At 36.9% G+C, this 23,282-nt stretch overlaps 2 protein-coding genes across 4 annotated transcripts; both read right to left on the bottom strand.

The window, feature by feature from the left end:
- Positions 1-1,135: 1,135 nt before the first annotated feature.
- On the bottom strand, positions 1,136-4,706 carry LOC113321494 (calcium and calcium/calmodulin-dependent serine/threonine-protein kinase-like). Of its 3 annotated transcripts, none has more exons than XM_026569409.1 (8): positions 4,556-4,706; positions 2,807-3,789; positions 2,641-2,695; positions 2,393-2,503; positions 2,006-2,238; positions 1,701-1,908; positions 1,537-1,596; positions 1,136-1,457 (listed from the first exon to the last, which is right to left on the bottom strand). In XM_026569409.1, the coding sequence occupies exons 2-8, from the start codon at positions 3,529-3,531 to the stop codon at positions 1,281-1,283; spliced, it is 1,569 nt and encodes a 522-aa protein (XP_026425194.1). In that variant the 5' UTR covers positions 3,532-3,789; positions 4,556-4,706; the 3' UTR covers positions 1,136-1,280. The 3 variants fall into 3 exon arrangements, with proteins under 3 accessions (XP_026425194.1, XP_026425193.1, XP_026425192.1); XM_026569408.1 differs by lacking the exon at positions 4,556-4,706 and adding an exon at positions 3,941-4,092; XM_026569407.1 differs by lacking the exon at positions 4,556-4,706 and having other exon boundaries at positions 2,807-4,092.
- Positions 4,707-5,027: 321 nt separating this feature from the next.
- Positions 5,028-10,048, bottom strand: LOC113321828 (protein FAR1-RELATED SEQUENCE 3-like). The gene is made up of 6 exons (XM_026569751.1): positions 9,720-10,048; positions 7,243-9,579; positions 7,010-7,099; positions 6,110-6,259; positions 5,659-5,775; positions 5,028-5,363 (listed from the first exon to the last, which is right to left on the bottom strand). Exons 2-6 carry the CDS (start codon positions 9,493-9,495, stop codon positions 5,328-5,330), a joined length of 2,646 nt encoding a protein of 881 aa, XP_026425536.1. The 5' UTR covers positions 9,496-9,579; positions 9,720-10,048; the 3' UTR covers positions 5,028-5,327.
- Positions 10,049-23,282: the final 13,234 nt, after the last annotated feature.

Below are 23,282 nucleotides of genomic sequence, written 5' to 3' on the forward strand. Positions count from 1 at the left end.
AATAATGAGATACAATAGAGCTTAATTTGGAGAAATGCTTTGTGTATTGATGAAAATATGAGAAATAATCTGATTCTTCATCACTATACAGATAAAATTCAAAACAGTACTTAGATTTAATATTACTTGGACATTGTAATAATATCTCGATACTTCTGAGAATGTTGACGTCTCCGACGATTTGATTTCATCTTCTTTTACTCCGGCGATTTTAATTTGTTTTCAATTTATAAGAAGATTTAACAAATGAAATCTCTGATACATTATCTCCAAGAATTTCCACCGATATTTTTGCTTTCCTAGCTGAATCATTACATGAATATTCTTCCGATCTGAATTTCTTCTTAGATTTTGAGTATTTACGAAATCTTTTTAGATCTCTCTCATTAATCTCTCCTAATTCTAAATTTGAGATCTAAAATAAAAGAAACTCTATGTATATCTGAATCTCTATAGGAGGGTAATTCTGGTACTGATTTTTTTTTGAACCAGTACGAGTTTGGACCAACTCGTTAAAATTTGGATCAAACTGTAAAGCCGGCGCCTTTTTTGGACTAACGAGTACCAGGCCTGAGGAGGCTGGACTAGAGCGTCCAAAGCCCATCAATAATGGGACTAAACGTCAATTTCTACAAATAAGGAAAGCCACTCTAGGAGGAGCCGAGGAGGGGCAAACACTTGACTAGCAAGTAGAGGCCCTGATCACTGCGCAATTCCTTTTATGCAAATTATCAAGAGTTGGTAGCTTATCGGAATAAGATTGCCATATAAATAATATTTTCATGGGGCCAAGCTTTATTCCAAATCTTCTTACAGGGGAAGCAGTAACATCTTTTCTTCCTAATTTGCCACGATGTGATATGCCTGACTCAGTTTCTGACATATGCGTGAATCAGAATGAAAGACAAAAGACGATAGATAACCAGTCGAGGTTGGATGATCTACAGATTACCCTGCAAGCCGTAAGTTAACTTCTGGTACGAGTACCAAATTTCGGCTGATTTAGAACTGGTGTCAAATTATAATACATACAGATTTTGTGCAACTGCCACCTTAGTTTCGCCACTTGTTTTCTAACATAAGGTCTTGAGTAATTAAGCAAGCAAGTAAATGCAAAGTTAAACAGCATTTCAAGTTTGATAGAACTACTTATTCAATTAAAGAGGAAACAACTAATTCCAACGATTTCAGCCAGGACTAATTCGACAATCATAGATGGCTTGTAACAAGATAACACTGAGATTCAAATATGACCAGAGAAACATACGACTAGGGAAGAATCAGAGTGGACGAAGAGAAGAAAGGACCACATCTTGTAGTGAACTATCTCTCTGCATGGCGGCTTTGAACTCATCAAGTGTTACCTTTCCGTCACTGTTAGCATCCATTCGCTCGAAAATTTCATCAAGCTTTCCAGGTTCTGTAATGTCATAAGGTAGACAGTCCTCTGGCAAAGCCTGTACAGAAAGAAAGTCATTATTTTGTTACAGATCAGTAGAAAACAAAGTTTAAGTGATCAAGAAGATAGATTTTGACCCTAAGCATTGAAGCCACTTCTTCCTTGGAAATGCATCCCGACTTGTCTGTATCGTACATCTGACACAAATAGATACAAATTATCACTAACAGTTTAGATGTACATTGAGGTAATCAGATAAGAAATATGGCTAGGATAGTATGAGTAGACAGAAGTGTGAAACCTGGAAACAGAGATGAAGAGCCTCATCTCCTTGTGAACTTCTGAGGCTCTGGAACCCGCAGACTATTTCTCGCATATCGACAGTCCCATCCCGGTTGTGGTCGAATAAATCAAAGATGCGAGGAGCAAGAGGGACCAATGAGCTCATACCCATTGCTTTCAGAACTTCCTCGAACTCGGATGTAGTTGCATTGTCACCCTTCGCGCATCTGTAGTTGCGTAAGATTTCAATCCCGAATTAGAGCTTATAAATCCCCAAAATCGGTCTTTAAATGTCAGGAAAAGCTGATGAAAGAAAAAACTTACATTTTCTTGAAATGCGTCATCAGCTTCCCAATTTCCTCGGGCGTAAGGTCATGAGACCCTAACAGATTCTTTAACTTCTTTGTTCTCAAGAAAAATGTGCTACTCACGACACTAGCTATAGCAGCAGCACGGAATTTACGGCGAGCATTAAAACTGTGTAGACGAGAAACAACCTCAGCATCCATGAGATCCTGTTTTGCTGAATCCCCTGTGACCCAAGGATGTTGCAGAATCTGTATGCAGTTCGCATGCATAAAAAAGCAACAATAGATCAGCAACTGGTTGCAGTCTTTAATAGTAAATTGAAATCTGAACCAAAAAAAACTAAGGAATGTGAGATTTTTAGTACTTAATTGTAATCATAACCCGTCCAGGCAAATCTCGTACCTGTTGAGCCGTAGGTCTCCTATGCGGGTCGACAGTTAGGAGACTGGAAATTAGTTGCTTTGCTGACGAAGAAATGGTCTTCCAGCTGTGATCGTCAAAGCTGAAATCACCCTGTTGACAAACCAAATGACTGGTAACTATGAAAAAATGGTCAAATTTATCCTTTCGGTTTTGTTGAATAGAACTCATGATTGAGATTCGAGAAATAAAAAAATGTCTTCAGCAAAATGTAGACTGGATATACTCACAGCCAAAATGATTTGTTGCTTGTGCCTATTCGAAGTTGCATGGAAAGGAGGGTACCTGGAAAGTTTGAGAAGCTACATAAAGCCAGGAATCGATGTGAAAGAGCAAGAAAGAACCACGGAAAAGCTGTAACTTCAGATATAATCACAGAACGGTCTATGAGATTACCCTGAGAGAAGGATATATAAGATAACTCCCAAAGACCACATATCACTTGCTGCTGATATTTTGCCTTGAGATAAAGCCTCTGGCGACACATAATCAATTGAACCAAACAGTCCAACAATAGGGTCAGTAAACTCCTCCACAGAACTCAACCCAAAATCCATGATCTTCAGAGGTGAATCCTCACTTGTGCTCTGAAAGAGACAGTTTTCAGGCTTTAAATCGCGGTGCACAATATTAGCCTTATGAAGAGCTGCCAATCCCTCTGCTATTTGGCGAACCACAGCTGCAGCATCAACCTCATTGTACTTATCCTGAGCCACTATCCTATCAAAAAGTTCTCCCCCTGAACAGAGTTCTAACACAAGGTGAACACCATTTGAGTCCTCATAAACATCGTGAAGATGAATCACATTTGGGTGAGGAGAAACATCTTCAACTATCTTCCTCATGACAAGAATCTCATTTGTTAACAGCGCATCTGAAATTGACACTTGCTTCCACATTGGAAATCCTAGTGAAGTTAAACCCTTCTCACCAGCTCGATTTCTAGGCAGCCCTGGAGGAGTTGACCCAAACCTCTGTAGTGTTTTTATGGCTACATGAGATCTCTCTCCAGCTGATGGGCATTTGCTTAACCCCCTTCTCACAACTGAGAATCCACCTTTACCAAGAACATCAGCAACTTCATATTCATCTGATAGCTTTCTTGATTCTTTCTCTGTCATTAGTATGTACAACTTTTCCCACCAACAATTAAAATTCCTTCAAATTACCACACTAATAAAGGGAGTGAAGGAAGCTAGTATATCGATATCGATTTCAAAACTCTCAAGTTTTTTGCAAGTAAGTTGAGATGCAACTGAGCAGAACTAGTATCGCTTCAAGTCTTAAAAAGCACCATTTGGATGACAAAACCATAACAAGAAGCCAAAAAAAATAAAATGAGGGAAGGATCCTTGCAAGTCCCCCAACGGATTAATTTACTGCATAAGACGATATATGAGGTCAATAGAAAAGAAGAAAGTTGTATAAAACACAGTAAACAATACCAAAACCGATAAAAGAAGAAACGGGAGAAAAGTTCAAGAGACAATACAAAATGTTATCTGACAAAACAAGTTTGAAACACTGCACCTTAGAAACCAGACAATTCAGAAAGACCCATGAGATATGGAGCGACTATGCTGGAAAAATAAAATGAAAAAACAACAAAGTCTGCACCGCAGAAGGAGAAGGAGAAATGGTCAAGGATATAAACAACCAGTTTAACTAAACAAAACTCAAGAACAGGTCAAAGAAATTAGATAAGTATCTTTCTTTTTTTCAAACTTATTTGTGATTATAACTTGCCAACAACTCCTGTATGAACAGTTCTCCTGATTAAATTATGGCTTAAGATAACAGGTGTAGATTAAAAATATTAAAAGAGAATAAAATTAGTCAGGTAAGAGATGAAGAAATGGAGACAAGAGAAACTCAATTAATGTTGAATTTTTAGTGTAAGTCCATCTTAGGCTTTCTTGTGAAGCTCTCATCCTTTACTGGAAGAATCTTTTGTTTCTCTTGGCATATTTGAAAGAAAGCGACGATTTAAGGCATCATCACTCTTTTAAGAAAGTCAATTACTCAGTGTGGTTAAAGAATCAAACATAAACATGAGCAAGATCACTGTTGGTTTATATAATCCTCAGGAAAATTAATCATTCCTTTGATGTGCACCAGTAGAAGAATGCTTCAGTGAAGACTGACCTTTTGTTATGCTTCTGACCTGTTTTCAACCAGCAGGTGGGTCATGTACAGTTTGAGTAGGAAGGGACACTCGCTAACCTAGTAGTATCATCCGAACTCACAACAAGTCCTTCAGTGGACAGTAGGTATAGTTATCTTAGCAGAGATTGTAGTAACAACGAACGAGATTACCCTGCTCCAGAGTTACCCTTAACCAGGTTTCTGTTTTTCTCACGAGTATTAGAGAGAATTCATTGAAGAGTGACTCTATGACAGAGAATAGAAGATTCCCATTCTGAGAAAGATTGTTGAACCGTGAGAATATGTTTGATCTCAAACAAACAAAAGAACAATATCGCCTTGATTTGATTTGAGACTGATTATATACCTCAGTGGCATTGGGCTCACATCAGATTGTCACAAACCAGTGGTTTGATTTGAGACTGATTATATGTTTGAAACCACGATCATTACCACTCAATAAAAACAATCCTAAGAGAAATAAATGATCTCAACTCTTGACATCAATGATTCAATGAATTCTCACCGAAAAGGGGGATAATGATTCAGTAGTTAGAAAACCTAGGATCTTACATTGCTTAGAATTTTTTAATTACATTCAGCAATTGTTTTGGTACGTCACTTCCTATTACAAGGTTACACCCAATTTACGTCCCTATAGAGAGATCTGACTTTGGATGATACCTTGACAAGTAGACAACTAGCCCTCATTGATCCTCACCTGGCACACACATAGGTTAGGTTATAAACAGACTGACAGAATCCAGACCTCTTATTTTCTTTGCTTCTTTGCTAATGGAGGCTCAGCCTGAAAGAAAGGAAAAAAAAAACATTATGAGTGAATGAGATGGTAAAACAAGAAGGTCATCACTTGTTTGGGTGAGAAAACAGCGGTAAGAGAGTGCTCCCACCAGAAATGCATAACAATCTATGTCCTACATGCTAACATTGCCTCTTCCTCGGTACTTTAGTGTAATCAAAAGATATTAATACCAAAAACACAGAAATTAAAACCACTTTCTTCTTGTTCCAAATAAAGGTTTTGTAACAGATCCGCTTGTAAAACTTAAAGCGTGGTAAAAGAAAGAGGAAAGAGTGCCTACATTAGTTGAAAGTTGCTCGCGAATGTAAGCCATCGATCTTAACATAGCACCCAGTGTATCTCTAGATACCTGAAATTTAACTTCAGATTCGCCTGAGATTGTTTCAGTATCTTGTAGCTGAAAAGGAAAAATACATATAACTTCATCAAAACAACGTCATGTGTATAATGCGAATAGAAGCTTGTTGTCTTGTAAGGCTCACCAGTCAATTACAATGCAACGGTGTTTACAGAGGCAGATGAATCATTTGTTTACATAGTCTGATAAAATGCATGCAGCATCAAAGGGACAAAAAAAATTGGGACGACTTTTCCAGGTCTTGTCATGCCAACCTTTGTTTGGATATGCATGAGAGCAAATATAGTTCCAAATCATAAATGTGCAAGACAATAGGAATAACAAAAGGTTCATACAAACTGAACCATGAAAACCTAAATCTGGATCTTCATACCTTCAGGTTGATAACAGCAACCCTATTAGCTGGGGCGGATAACTGCTCACCAATGTAGGCCATAGATTTCAGCATGGGTTCCAATGTGACCCTGGAGAGCTGAAACTTCACTTCTGACTCTCCCGAGGGACTCTTGCCATAATCGTGCAACTGGAGTTAGGAGAATAAAAGAAAAGTTTGTAATCAAAACAAAAGGCAAGGATCGTAAAATTCACAATATTTTGTCAAATTCAACAAAAGCAACTCAAGTTGAGAGTCCAAGATGACCTCAGACCCCTCAATGTTTTCTTTACAGCTTACAAGAGAATGCATGCATGGTTACACTAACCCCTACTATTCAATGCAGCTTCAAACAGCTCAGAACTGAGCTGGTAGACCAATGCATCGCCTTACGAACTGCTACTTAGCTTTTTTTCACTTACTATAATTACAAGAAGTATATTCTGGAGACATTCTTGGTATAATGAGACAAACAAAGACATTTTCCTTATATAGAATACATCACATAATAAGTATCAGATAGATAATGTTTTAGAGATGATCTGTTGATCACAAAGGTCAAGATAAATGCATAGTTAACATCATGTGGAGGAGCCATATCTAGTGAAACGGAAAAGAAAAGGGTGCATTGTTCATGTTCATAACCCTTCTAACAGATTGAACCATTACTTTTGAAAGGGCACGCAGGTGTTCACAAAAAGTTTTCAACTGTTCATATATGCTGGCAGTGTACTTACCTCTATCAAAATGAGCAGGCAGTGGTTTACACTAAGAAGAAGAAATTCAACACCCACTAGAACCATAACATACGTACTCAAGGTTGGATCCAAATAAGCAGAAAAAGTAACAAGCATCCTAAAAGAATTCAAGTTAGAAGCGAATTGGGATCAATGGACATACCTTCAGATTGATCACTGCTACGCGATGAGCTGGTGATGAGGTTTTATTCTCCATGACCCAAGTCATTGATTTAAGGCACGGAAGAACAACCTGTATCCATGGAAAAAACGTTTTTGAGGCAAAGCCTCGCCCAACTTATTTAACTCTTCATATATAAAGGCATCTTACAGGAAAACTGAAATGGGTATAATAACGTGAATAATTCTAATAAAGCAGCTTTCCCCATTCCATACCATGTTATCAGGGCCCTCATCACGGTGAAGAGAAACAGGTCCCATGCGTGGCAAATTCAAATCAGCAACAGATGTGGTTGGTGTAGAAGCACCGGTATCATTAAGATTAAAGCGACGTGCAACTTCATCTTGTCGAGGCCACAATGATGGTGACACGTCTGAAACCGATGTAGCTTTCTTCTTGTTACTGTCTTCCACATTGCCTCCACTGATTACAGAACTAGGAGGTGGAGTTCTTGCAACAGTTTTCTTCACAACAGAAATCTTCTTTCCACCATCCCTTAGACCACCCATTGCTACATTGTACGTCTCAGAGGCAATTGCACCTTCCTCAGCATACTTGATGGCTTCGCGACATAGACTGTTATACCGCATGGTAAGAGATTCTTGGCCTTGCAGTTCATTACCTCGCTCATCCGACCCTATAGAACTCTTCGCATTTCTTGTCCACCGCTTTAAGATGTAATGAGATGGCAAAGTAAGAACATTTGTTACAGTGAAAACTGTCAATATATGTCTACAGAGAATGCCGGAGAACTCAAACATCTGGCAGCTGCAATTCGCCTTCATTTCAGGAGCATTCATTGTTACGGTGTACGCTTTGTGGTCATCCTCAAACTTTGCAACCCTATACGTGCTGATTGTGCCATCCCCATCAATTTTGTTGGCAGTGTATACAAAAGTTTCAACTAATTCCTCTTGAAATTTAGTAAATATTTTCTTTGTATAAAGGTGGGCTGCTTGTTTCTCCATCGGAGATGGCGTCTTCAGTACTGGTGTCGTGCAAATTGTGTCAAAATCAGCTTCTATTTCCTTTTCATACCAGTTCTCCAGAACTCTCTCATACTGCCTAAAGAATAAAGGCAAAGTAGTTTGTTGGTTTACATACCCATCAAAAAACGAAGTAATAACTTCAACCCCTGAGTTTGAAGAAATAGCAGCAAAGAAAGTATCGCGAAAGTACACCGGGGCCCAATGCTGGCGAGCATTGTACAAAGCTTGAAGCCAGTCATTTTGCCTAAGTTCATACTTATCAAGAAGAGAGCTCCAAGAAGATTCAAACTCCTCGATTGTCTCAGTCATGTTGATGCAATTGTAAAGCTCTCCTTGAAAATTAGGATGAAGAACACAAACGTGAGCCAGTCTTTCCTGGCCTTCTCTTAGTATGTGCCACTTGCAAATACAGTGACGAGTTCCTGGGAAAACTTGAGCTACAGCTGCCTGTATGGCTCTATCCTGGTCAGTGATCAAAGAGACAGGAGCACGATTAGACATTGCCTCGAGCCATGTCTTAAAAACCCACAAAAAGGAGGACTCAGACTCATCTAGAATTAGAGCACAACCAAACAACACCATCTGTCCATGATGGTTTATTCCTGTGAAGGGAGCAAATGGCACTCGATATTGATTTGGTCTAAACATAGTGTCAAAGGTAACTGAATCCCCAAAATGACTGTAAGCAATTCTCGACCTTGCATCTGCCCAAAATACATTGCTCAAGCGGCAATCATCATCAAGTTGTATGGCGTAAAAGAAACCAGGGTTCTCAGCCTGCATCTTCTTGAAATAATCGAGTAAATTTTGAGAATCTTTACCGAGTGTTTTCTTCCTGTTACAAGGTTTCATATAACTAGCAGGAGCCGTGAACCTAGCTGCACGACTTGCATCAACCGATGAAATATTCCTAGCAGGAAAATTTGCTTCTACTGGCACACGATTTCCCTCCATGGAAGCATACATTGCACCACTTGCCGCAACCCCTGCCCCACTATATGTTTCAGCTGGTGCCTTTGCTGCAGCAAAATGCCTACGGGGTCTCAAATGGTGCACCTTACTAGGACTCACTGTAGAATGATTATGTTCCTTTACGAATTTGGTAGCAACCCATTTGCCAGAATCCTTTTTCTCTATCTTGAACATCGCATTACAACTTTCTGCACTCTTTCTTTTTAAACCTTCTTTAGAACATGCAAACTCACGATAGGCAGCTGTCCCGTCAGACTTAGGACGGCTGTTTTGACCAGTACGGGTACTAAAACCCATACGCCTTGCATATGCTTCGTAAAATGTCTTTGCAGCATCTTCAGTATCAAACTCCATACCCACTTGAGGTTCTGCAGCTTCTTCTTCATCCGGAGAAGTCAATTCCTTATCAGCAGGACTCTCATTCACTCCATCTTCTCCAGCATTATTGGTTTCACCCATTTCTGTCCTATTATTATCGCTTTCCACGTTCGTCTCTTCAACATTCATTTATGTAAAATTTTATGAACCCACAACTAATTCTCTCTCAAATCCTTTTGCAGCAACGTCCTAAAACTTCAATTTCATCTAAATCTGTGCATATTAATATAAGAAAAAAACTAGAAATTAACATAATAAATACTGAATATTACGACATTATCAGAGTGGGTGCTGAGAAATACTGTCATGGAACTAATTGTAAAAGTACGAGCTTATGTAATGAGTAAACTAACCTGTGATGATCAACAGAACAACACCAAAATTACTGGTGGCAACAAACAACAAGTCAAGAACACGCCTCAATTGTAATGAAAAGCTCCTTGTTTGGGTAAAAGAAATCCCACACAAAAACGAAATTTTTTTAGGGTTTCTTATGGGACTTTGTTGAGTCCGCCCTAAGTGAGAGATGATATGAAAAGGGTTGTCGGGAAACTTCGAGGGTTCTTCTTTCTGGTGTAGGAACTTGGAGCTTTCGTGGTTCTCTTTGCCTGAGAGGAAGAGAGAGAGACGGGAGGAATTACAGAGAAAACGGAGCACGGGAGCAGAGAGATGGAAACGAAACCAAACGATCGTAGATGGACATAGAAAACATGTGTCTGTTCCACCGTTGGATGAAGATCAATGGTTTAGAATACATCTAGGGCAACTTAATGCGTTTCTGTAGCAAAACGTGGGACCCATGTATTCACGCTTATTGGTGCGACTGCCGGCTAGTGTGAAGTGTGAACTTTAGAGAACAACTCTGGCGAGGTACGAATGATTGTACCTCTGATACAATCATTTACCAATCTAACCAGCTGGTTTGCCCGAGTGGTTAAGGGGGAAGACTTAAGATCTTCTGCACATAGATCCGTTTGGCACGTCATGATTTGCAATGCAAGACATTACCAACTACATGCAGTTGGAATGTCGTGTATTAGAACTACGTGTAGTTCAATTTTAGGTGGCATGTTTATAAAAAGGATGTAATACAAAGATGAATTTCAATATTAGGTGTTTGGTATGCAATGTAGTGGGGATGCAACTATTTCAGAAATAGAAACAAAAACAAGAAAAAAGATAAAAAAAAAAACCAGATGACTGTGTTTTTTAATAATCCAAATATATTACTTAAAGATCAAATAGATACATAAAAGTGTGTGAGTTCCGACTCCTTGTACAAAAGTGTAGGGGGAAAGTAATATTTCCATGTTCAAAGTATTCACCTTCGTGCACCATCAAGTTAATCCACCCACATGACAACAGTTCCAAAATATAGAAAAATACCTAGCATTTACAACTACTAAGCAAAAAGTTAATGACCACAGGACGCGTTTGTTGATGCTCCAGAACCATCTTGTATCCCCTGGTCTCCACGACTTCCCACCATTAGAATTTATGTAGTCACCTGCAAGTATTATATAACTATAAGAAGTCGCAAGACGAAAACATTCTTACAAAATTTAGTATCAAAACAAACACATTGTTGAGTTGAGGAGTTCTTACGTTAAATATATATGCAACAGCCGCCATCTATCTATCTATACTAAGTGTGTATATATATATATATAAAGAAGTGAGTAAAACTTCTCCAAAAAGTGTGTTTCCATTTCTCCAACTAATCAGCATAATTGCTCCAGTGAGCACCATATCAACAAAAAGTGTCTGTACTGACACTACCGCCTAGTAAAATGAGTATCTGTAAATTAAGATCCCTGACAAAAGGGAAAGAATTATAAGTTCTCGGTTAAAGTGTGAATGTGTATAGAATAATTTACTAATAATTAAGACATAAACATACCAGATTCGCAACATCCATGCTTTACCGGTCGCCTAAAAAAAAAACATATTACATATATACTTACTCCACCATCCCAAAAAATACGACCGACTATTTCTTCTTAACCAAACCGAATATCACACCATTCTAACTGCTCAGTTTCATTCATCATAAAAAACATATTTGTTTTCGTGGCATCATTCACAAGAAACTCAACAAGCTTCACCCGTATACTTGAACTAATATGTGGAAGTTCCCGTAGTTTGGCAAATAAACTAACCATGTCATGCTTTTTATCTCTTTCCATCATGTGGTTCGCGATACTAGTAATTCCAGCTGCCATCTGACTCATTGATTCTGCTTTACTTGCCGCTCCATCTCTATTTCTTCTCTCCTCTTCAACGAGTTATTCGTTTTGGCAGTAGACAGGGAGGGATCTGAAGCTGGACTGCTTTGATTCTCTGCCATGTTTTCATTCCGTGTCGTGTCAGTATCATCCATAAACTCATCACCAAAAGGTTTTGTGTTTGGTGTATTAACATTATTTTCCGCAACATTTTCAGCAACTGCAGCTGTTTGTGCTTCTGACCCATTCGCCTTATCATTGCCAACAATCATTGCAATCTCATCAAAGTATTCTATTTTCTTCCCTCGATATTTAGTGTACTTGGGATGATGCTATAAGAAACAAAGAGATCAAGTTAAGATATATATAAAATGAAATTAAAAGATAAGAATAATATTAGTCCTTGTTATTAAAATAAAAATAGAATGTTTTACCGAAATATACTCTGCTCAAACTGAGTCGGGAGCCTGAACTGTTTGAAACGGAGGATCATATCCAAATCCACTTTGATCATCAAGATGCCTAACATTTATGTAGTATTGCCTCCATGTTCTAAGATGATTTTTCACATTCTCGTTAGAAATTGTTATGCCTAACAAGTCTTTCATCTGTTCTCGTACTTTGGTGAAGGCAGCTGATTTCAAACCATTGTCACCTTTGTTACCTAGAGCAAGTTGATCCATCAATGTGTGAATACACACATTATCCATCTCAGGTAACCATCGGGTTTTACTGCTGCCCTTTCCACTATCCTCCACGCTAGGTACCAGTTGAGATCCTTCCATATTCTAATATATACACTTAGAGCATCCACAGTGGGCGAGTATAACCAAAAATTTGGGATGAGATCGTAACACAGTGGGACGGAGTAAAGATCAAATCCCAACCAAAGATCAAATTCCAGACCAAATATGGTCGCGACCAAATCCCAAATTCTAATATAGTCGGGCGTAAATTTAAAGTACGCTTGTTGCTGGGCGTAAATTTAAAGTACGCTTGTTAACGGGCGGAGATTTAAATTACGCCCGATGAAATTTTAATTAAATAAAAAAAAAAGAATGAGGCGGACTTTTAAAGTCCGCCTGTTAAAATTTACAAAGAATAAAAGTCCGCCTGATGAAATTTTAATGGGGCGGACTTTTAAAGTACGCCTGATGAAATTTACAAAAAATGGGGCGGACTTTTAAAGTCCGCCTGATGAAATTTTACAAAAAAAAAATGGGGCGGACTTTTAAAGTCCGCCTGACGAAATTTTAATCATGTACCGTTGCGTCACAACACGGACTAAACCCAAATTTTGGTCTTTTTTTTGATCTTTGGTTTTGATCGCACCACTGCAGTTGCTCTTATATTGTGAACATGCAATATATATTTGGACAAACAAATTGGATATAATAAGAACCCTAAGATAAATAGGACATCAACTGTTAAAAAAGAAACATATACATTAATAAAAAAACTCCACATTGTTGTACATTAATCAAGCCAGCAGGATTATTTTTTTTCTTTTCCATAGGTTAGGTGTGGTCAACTAATTTCCTGCCAGATTATAGTCTTTTTAAGATGTAATTTATTAACGGGTTTAGTCCAAAAACGCGCCTAAAAAAGCATATTAGTCCAGCCCCTAGATAGCAATTCATCCTTTTGAGATGTAATTTCTTAACGGGTTTAGTCCAAAAACGCGTCTAAAAAAGCATATTAGTCCAGCCCCTAGTTAGCAATTCGGAATTCGGCATACGTAATTTGGTAAATGACTGTCCAAAAAAAGAAGGAAGAAAAACAGATTTAGTCCAAAAACGCGTCTAAAAAAGATATTAGTCCGTCCCCTAGTTAGCAATTCGGGACTCGGCATACGTACGGGTATTACTCGGATTGTAAAAATAAAGTTCAATCAAATATTCGGTATTCGGTTCGTGGTTCGACATTAGTTCGGAACGGCATACGTGTACGTGTATAATTCGTTTTCGAGATATGAGTTCGGCATACAAAATTTGGCAGACATATATAGTAAATTAATAAGTATTTATAATTATAAATGACTAATTTATCTACATGTATGGTTTATTACCTACATATATGGTTTATTACCTACAACAACCTCCGAATACGAATCAGTGAGCTCACCCCAAATTATAACCACTGTTGCACTCAAAATCATTTTGCCCTCTCTCCTCTCTTTTGTTTCTTTACCGGATTCTGAAAAAAAAAAAGAGGAAAATAACTAAAATTTTACCGTTAGACTCATATCTCCAAGCCTAACGGCTAGTTTCAACCGGATTCAAACCGGAAAACTCTGAAAATTCAATTTTCTTCATGATCAGACAAACCTCAACCCGATCTTCCGCTTTCTTTCTATCTGATATAAATCAATCGCATTCATAGATGGGTTTTTAAACCCATAAAATCAGTTTTACAGACCCTAAGACACTAAATCAAACTCCATTGAAGATACCAAAGACACCAAGTTACTCATAAACACTCTAAGACGCTAAGACAATCCCCTTTAAGGATACTCAAAGACACGAACTACACTTTTTTAAACTTTACCCGTAGACGCTAAACCTTTAACCTAAGACTCAATACCTTCTTTTTTTTCCCTTAAAATATTCTCTTGCTATATCTTCATCGTCCCTTCTCTTCCGAGTATTATTCGGTTGGTGAAGACGATGTTGAGCTCCCTTCATCATCTGTGACCTGCTCGATGATCCACCCTTCAACCTCCTCTTCAACGTGATTTTCTGCTTCTATTGTAGGCTTTTCATTCTCTTCATCCCATTGATTTTCGAATATAAAAGAAGTTCGCTGGGTAAAAGCCACTCCACCAACTTCTCCAATAACCATATTCATATAATCATCCCCAGCTTCATCAGTCTCCCAACCAATCTCATAATCATCTTCAGGAACTGCCTCCTGATCCTGTTGAACCAACCTTCATTCCATTCTTCTATCTCTGGTTTTGCGTGCTCATATTATTCTTTGGATTCATACCCATAATATCCCTCGTTATAATAATAATTCTCGTCTGCATCATAGTGTGCAGGATCATTTTCTTCATCGGATTGGCTTCCATAACCCATTGGAAAATCATTCGTTAAAAAGTCTTCAATCTCATCTAGTCCAGGTGGATTAACCAAAGGCTGTTGAATGCTTGTCGCAATTCCATCATTATTCTCAATGTCTTCAGCTCGATAACTTTCTATGTTTGGCTGAACCTGTTCACTATTTCTGAGAGAACCAATCTCAAGTCTCGCCGCGGCACTGTCTTCTGATTCCCTATTTTTTCGGTAATCTGATCCTCCTCTGCTTGTGTTTCATCAGTAGACAAAGATGAACTACTTATCACAATAACATATTCGTCTCTTGGCTCTCCATCAGTGGAATTTTCTTCGACCTTTTGCTTCTTCCTTTGAGGAGAAATTGGCTCTTAGGCATTGCTACAACTCCCTCCAAAAATTAACTTTCTCTGAACACTCTTTTTAACTTCCTTAAACCAGTTCATAAGCTTTTTACTATTACTTGTCATTTTTCCGTGAATCGGTATTTTTGTGATTATTTCCCTAGCCCTTTCCCTTCTTTTATACTAGAATTCTCATCACTTTATCTATCTTAATTCCCACAACTGGGATGAACCAATGCATGATCACTGTTAACTCAACCATTATAATCTAGCTGAGATACATTTAGATACTGGTTTTCCTTGTACTAGATTTCTCCAGTTAATTTATTTTAATCCCACCGCGGTGTTGAACCAATATATTTGCACCCTCTCTTTTGTACACTGTGAAAAAGAGGGGGTACAACAACCACACCCAATATTTTTTTTTGCAATCTGAATAGACAAACTCCAATATACTTTCAAGAGAATCAACTAGACAGTCAGACTCAATCTAGAGAAAAGTATATCAAAAAGTTTATATCTTTATTTCTCAATTCAATCCGCAATCATCAAATAGGAATTTGCAAGCCCGATTGAATATAAGAGAAATAACTTGAATGGTACCAAAGACCAATGTTCAAGGATCAATCAATTTCAATCGACAACCAAAGGTTGGATTTACCAATTGATTGATTCAACGCACAACCTGTGATATTTCAATTATATAACAAAATATAATGCAGAAAAGAAATAACACAGACACCAGAATTTTGTTAACGAGGAAAACCGCAAATGCAGAAAAACCCCGAGACTTAGTCCAGTTTTGAACACCATACTGTATTAAGCCGCTACTGACACTAGCCTACTACCAATGAACTTCGGACTGGAATGTAGTTGAACCTAATCAATCTCACACTGATCAAGGTACAATTGCACTTTTTACGTCTCTGAACCCCAGCAGGATTCTACGCACTTGATTTCCTTAGATGATATCACCCACACCAAGAGTTGATACGACCCAAAGTCGAATACTTGATAAACAAATCTGTCTTACACAGAAAAGTCTATTGGAATAGATAAATCTGTCTCCCACAGAAATACCTACGAGTTTTTTTTCCGTCTTTTGATAAATCAAGGTGAACAGGAACCAGTTGATATATCAGACTTATATTCCCGAAGAACGGCCTATAAATGTCAATCACCTCACAATAATCTTAATCGATAAACGAAACAAGATATTGTGGAATCACAAACGATTAGACAAAGATGTTTGTGACTACTTTTAATCTTACCTATCAGAGATAAATCTCAAGCAAATCTTAACAAAGATAATACTCAATCACGATAGTAAAAGTAAGATCAAAACACGCAACTACAAAGAAAATAGTTGGGTCTGGATTCACAATCCCAATGAAGTCTTCAAGTCATTAACCTACAGGGTTTCGTGAAAAACCTAAGGTTAAAGGAGAATCGACTCTAGTCACAACTAGTATTACACAGGAGGTGTGGGTATTATGTTTTCCAGTTGCTAGAGTTCCCCTTTATATAGTTTTCAAATCAGGGGTTGCAATAAATGTTACCTTGGTAACAAAGCATTCAATAATCACCATTAGATGAAAACCTGATTAGATTCAAGCTAATATCTTTCAACCGTTAGATCGAGTTTAGCTTGTTATACACAAATGAAATGTACCCTAATTTAGGTTTATGTAACCGTACCTAAACGTGTACACCATGTTGGCTCGACTAGTAGTTAACCGAGGTTAGCTATATGAACACTCTCATATCAACCTTATTCATCTTAACCATAACTAGTTCCAATGACTCAAACGAAACTAGTTAAAGCGTTGTTCAATTGCTACATTCTCATAGAAGTATACAAGAACACAATTGAAGCAAAATCGGTTTGATTCACTCGAATCAGTTCATGAACATTGTAGCCACGGTTTGTAAAGAATGCATTCCTTATTATATAAATGTATTTGTTCATGTCACAACCGATTTTAGAACTTTAACCACTCAAGTATGCAAACTGGTACGCATACTTAAATAACCGTACCAAGTTTGGTTTTCGCTAGTATGCGAACGAGTACGCATACCTCCAAACTTAGCAGAATTTTCCGGACATGAACCTTACGCTAGTATATGCGTACGGGTACGCGTACTTAGGTTCTCGGACTTCTCAGACCAACAGGTACGTATTACGGGTATGCATACTATTGTTCCTGGACATGGATCACATATATGCAAGAATTCATAACATGTGTTATAATCCAATGTTGGTTAAGTGTTCTAAACTCTATTTCAATCATTGAAAATTTCTTAGTGGATGACAGTAGCCATTTTCACACACTATTAGCATCAAAGCAATTTTCAAGTTATTGAAATAATCATAATGAAACATTCCAAGTCTACACCAAATGATTGTATCACACAAACCATGTAAGATGTTACCCGACGATTTTCACATGATCATCTTTTGACTTTCGTGAAGAATATAAGATGAACTTGGTTGAAGCGAAAGCTTATCAACACGTATTTCGAGAAATATATAATCAAGCTAAACTCAACTCGAAATCTCAAATGTGCATAATAGAAAACTATAATACGACTTATGTCTTAATATAAGAGATAAAGTAGAAATAAACTTTCCAAGTGATAGATGGGTTTTAGTCTCCACATACCTTTTGTTGATGAAGTTCCCCAAGCTCGCCTTAGTAGTTCTTCGTCTTCAAATGATGAGCGTCGTGAAGTCTAATGCTCAACTACACAATATATCCTAGTCTGAGACATTACTATAAGTAGGCTAGAAATCAAGACTTATAGTTTTGATCACTAACATTGACAAACAAGCTTGAGATAGCAACGCTTGCGAGTTCGATCGAGCAGTGCTCTAACACACTGCCAACCTACATTTAGAGCTACAACTTTGCTTTATAGTCTCTCTACCTTTCGCCTACTTATTAGTTCTATTATACTGTCATATTTCCTAGTTAATGACAAATGAGAACTATTTAAGATCAATCCCTGCTATTTAGTGTCTTGTCTAACCCTTTTGATTAGTCTTTTTGACAGGTCGCAATGAACATGCCAGAGATCAATCGATTTCCTATCGAGAGAAAATGAAAATGGAAAGAAATTGTAAACCCAGGAAATCTCAATTTCAGTATACCTTTACCTCGGAAAAACATATTCATCATAACTCAAAAAAACTTTCACCAAAACATGAATAGTCTCGAAGAAAGAGAAAAAATATTCCTTAAAACATACTGCCTTAAGGAGTGGATTACTATATTTAAAACCAACAGTCCTCTTTTCAAAAAAGATACTCTCTTACCTAAACCAACTGTAACTGGTACATGCTCTTACCCAAAGGAAAACAACCTTAAACTATACAAAGAACCATCTGTTAGAGCATAGCTCGGTTGAACCCACCAAGCGTTGGTATGTCCAGTTTGGTTGTCATATTTTAGTGAACCAAAACTCATTTAAAGAATCATTTGATTATATGCTAGAATCAACTTCGTATAGGTTAGCTTGAAAGTATTAGGATATGAGACATTACAAGTATTACGTGAAGACTTGAAGAATGTGAAGAAGCAAAGAGCTACAACGACGACATCATCCTTCCTCTTGAGGTTAGTAATATTTGACTTGAACCAAGAGTATGAACACGAAAAGATCTAACAATCTGTGTTTGGTGCGATCCAATCTATAAGAAAATTGAATCTATGTCTGATTCAGTTAACGTTAAGTAAGAGTATGAACACTCAAAAGTTGAAGATGTTACTACTTTGTTGACTCATGATCCAGGAGTTGCGAAAACATCTGTGTCTATCTCTAATGGAAAAGAAGATACTGATAAAGAGTTGGTAAAACTCCTAAAGCCTATAAAATCTCTGTCTTCAAAGCTGCTTATATTAAAGACAAAGTCAAATCTTCTGAATAATGAAATCAGAGATAGAGACATTCAACTGAATAGTCTGGCCAAAGAGAATATGGATCTCACTGTCAAACTAGAAGCTCTTGGTAAATCTCTTACTTTAGATAAAGAGACACGTCATATGACTCTGACTAATGATGCTGTTGTAATTTCTTCTGATAATTAGGAAACTAAAAGTCCTTGCTCGACTTTTAAGGATTGTGATAAAACCGGTTTAGTCACGTCTGAAACAGATCAAAATGATGGTAGTTTGCCTAACTACATCAAGTCAGAAGAGGATGAGAAACCATCTTCTAGATCTACTAATGATCAAACGAAATCTTGTGCAAATGAAACTTTGAACCGATTCTGTGATGATGATCTTAAGGAACACAACTTTCAGTCACTTGAGATGAAACTTATACTTCTTCAAAATACAGTGGTAAAATTTTTGAAGGAAGTTTCATGTCTTAAAAAACCGAAAGATCATTCCTCAGTAGAAAGACAGATTATACCACAACCCGGTAAGATCAACTCAAAGGAAATAGGTGTAAGGGTTGATAATTGCTTATGGAAAAAAGTTCCTCCTCACCCATATCGAAACAATTGTTTTGATGAAGAACAACTCCAGAAGAAAGGGAAAGAGAGAATCTCTGCCAAAGGAAACAATCAGGAATTTTCGATAATTGTTTCAAGTAAACACACTGATGTGGATTGTAAGGAAGTCCTTAGAGTGAGAAAATCATATAAAAATCTCATTGAAATAATTAGAAGAGATTTATCCATCTCTGAAAATTCGCACGTTAGTACAAGTTCTCCATATGATCATACGTTTAGATCAAGGAAGGATCACCTTCTTGGGAGAAAATATTTTGGGCAGAAATTCCCAAAGAGAAACATGAATTATGTTTCTCACACTTGTTGTAAGCTAGAAATAGCTTACTCTGATATAACCTAGTTGTATGGAGAATGTGCGAACTCATCATTTTCGTGCTCATAACTTTGGATGGGAAAAGCACATAAAAATCAAGGGCACGTGTTAATGGTAGCTTATATTTTCAGTAATAAGAGATATTTAAAGAATATCTCCCTTTCAATAAAAAGAGAAGTTCGAAAACATATTGTGTGTAGTTTCGAAAAGCCTGTCTTAAGAAAAATCTTCTCTTAGGTTTATTGCCTTCCCCTGGTAATTTTTTTTGTTAAGCATGTCTCTTATAACTAGCAGTGTTACAAGGAGTAATAAAAGAGAAGCACGAAAGGTACGAAACTATCAAGGGTTCGTCCCATATCGAAGGATTAGGAAGATTGTCTCAAGAATCGAACCTGATCTTAATCCTGTTGGATCTCAAGAAGAGTCATGCCTTTTTGCTATCAATGATTCGGATCTTACCAAATGGTTTCCCAGAGATGGTATGAGTAATGTTATGCATGAGTTTGAAGAACTCATCGGAAATCTTTTTACTTTGGTTCAAGATCGTGATGGACTAGAAGGTAAAATAAAAGAGATAAAAAGTGAGCTTGCTGACTTAAAACTTCAAGTTGAAGAACTCGAAAAAATAAAGTGGTTGGAGAAAAATCTTACAAGATATGGTTCAAAATCTTGAGCACTGAAGAAACCTCAGTGAACAATAAGAGCACCACTAGAGATTAAGATACATGTTGTAATTCTTAATCCAAAGAAAAAATAGACATCAGCTTTTGATTTCTTTCAATAATTGTATAAGCTCTATTGTTGAATAAAACTATCTTATTTATGAATAAAATTATTAGTTTATAATTTTTCTTGTGATAGTTTTTCGTTTACATAGCATGTGCTTGAATGCTTTATCTTATTGCTATGTATGTTCATGGGATGTTTGATTTCGGTTTTTTAACCTTGATATTCGATCTCATATGTTGTGAACCCTTATGGTTTGGGTGAATTTTTGGTTTAGCGGGATTAAGTTCTAGCCCATGTTGGTAGGCTTTATCAAAGGATCATAAGGGGTTCCGATTGAAAAAATATGTGAAAAAAGTCACAATATGTTGAATCGTCTTGGTTTAGCATAAAAGCGTATGTGTTTCTGGGTTTTCAACTTTTGCTTCATTAGTTAAAACAGGTTTTTAACCTTTCTCTGGTAAAGGTTGGTTGTTGTTGTTCTTTTGTCTTGCAAGAGTATGACAACATGATGATATCCTTCTTGGAAAGATGCGAAGAATTGGAGAAGAGGATGCAGAACTTGAGGTAACAAATTTGTTAGTTAATCGTTTCCCTATTTAAGACAAGCCTGAGTTTATTGCATATATTTATTTCTTTTTCTTAACAAATTTCGGTACAATTGATGTTTATTCCATAATTTGTGTATGGATATGTGTGTGTGATTCAGTTGTTTCCGGTTAAGAAAAACTAGTGTTATCTTGCTTTATTGTTTGGTATCAATTGTTTAGGCTTACAAAATTTACGGTGCAATTGCTGTGCTTTAATGTCTATGATTGTTCCAATTGCTTCCGGTTGAGATAAATGATTATGCAAGTTGATTTATTTGGTTTGTATGAATTGTTTATGGCTTAATAAAAGAAAAGGTTTTCGGGATGAATTGTTTAGTCCAATTCGATTCCGGATAAGAGAAACTAAGTTAATTTTGATCTTAGTTAGACTTATCAAAGTGGATGTTTTGGTTATTCAAGTATAATCGAATGCCTTAACAAGAAATGCTAGTTAACTAACCTAATACTTGTCTTGTTTAAAATTGAAAGGTCTAAGTTATTGATGAGAATAAATAGAACCTGATGAGAAAAATAGAGTTAACTCTGATCTTTATTTTGGTCTTATCGGATAAGCGATTGTATTTGTACAATCGTTTTAGCAAAGGAACTAAGGTGCTTAGTCGATTTTTTGGTTTGCTAAACTATTAGGGAAAATTGCTTCGGGCAATCGTTTCCTTGGTAACATATCAAAACAAAATTACTTTGTAGTTTCGGTTTTGATATTGGTTATCAGAAATGGTGTGTGGAACCCTCGTGCTTAACTCTTATAAGTTTGCAAGTCTTTTGAGATTTGTAAGATCCTTTCGGTTTGTCCTTTATTTGCTTGTACCTTTGTCATTTTGTGACAAAAAGGGGGAGAAATATATGGAGTAAACAAGTGATATTAGTATTGACTTGTATCGGTTTGGTATCACTAAGGAAAGGACAATGGTGCTTTAAATGTTATATCTAACGAAAGAGTAAAGCATAGACTAAGGGGGAGTAACATATCATATAATCATGGAAATAACAAAGATGTGCGGATTGAAAATCTACCTATCTTACCTTTAGGGGGAGTATTAGCTTTGTTATTATAATATCAACAACGATATTTATGGATTGAATGTATATAGGTTATTGTGCTGTTGAATTTGGGAATAAAGCATATGTGTAATGAATTCTTGTAATTTGTTTATCCATATGATGTAAGAGTCACTAAAATTGACAAAGGGGGACATTGTTAGAGCATAGATCGGTTGAACCCACCAAGCGTTGGTATGTCAAGTTTGGTTGTCATATTTTAGTGAACCAAAACTCATTTAAAGAGTCGTTTGATTATATGCTAGAGTCAACTCCGTATAGGTTAGCTTGAAAGTATTAGGATATGAGACATTACAAGTATTACGTGAAGAATGTGAAGAAGCAAGGATCTATAACGATGGCATCATCCTTCCTCTTGAGGTTAGTAATATTTGACTTGAACGGTTTCATTCCCTAACGTATCTTTCAAGTCGTGCATATTGAAAACATAATTACGAGGCTATGAATGATTATACTCTAGTTAGATATAATATTAAGGAATACAATACGAAGTATAACACTTATCTATTGAACTTCGTATATAACACATCGACATAATCATATGAATGCTATTGTGATTATGTGTATGGGTAAAGGTAAAGATTTCATCCTAGGAACAATGTTTTACATTTGTTTAAAGGAAGTAAATTCATAAACTTGTTTTGTGAATCAAAAGGGAAATTGCTAGGCTTATTGGTATTTGTTATTCATTGCAAATCTTTGGATTACCAATATGTGTGATTAGTATAACCGTTCACGACTTGTTTATGTTCTTGGTAAAATTATTCACAAGGCCTGACTTTTGTATTGGTATGACTTTTATTAGTGAAACAGATCTTAAGTAATCACCTGAGATGGTATGATCGATTTGTTTTTATTGGTTTGAACAGCTCTAGACATTGGGGAACCGATCCTATGAAGAGGTGCAACCGATCACAAAAGGGGAATCGATTCTTGTAAGAGGTGCAACACGTTTTTAGTAATTGGGGAACCGATCTTATGGATGATAGACACATTTTTGTGTCTAAATTGTCCTCAATGTCTATATTGTTGGAACTCGATTTTTGTACTATTATTGTTTTTTTAT

This window comes from Papaver somniferum, chromosome 11, assembly GCF_003573695.1.
Source record: "Papaver somniferum cultivar HN1 chromosome 11, ASM357369v1, whole genome shotgun sequence".
Lineage (NCBI taxonomy): Eukaryota > Viridiplantae > Streptophyta > Magnoliopsida > Ranunculales > Papaveraceae > Papaver > Papaver somniferum.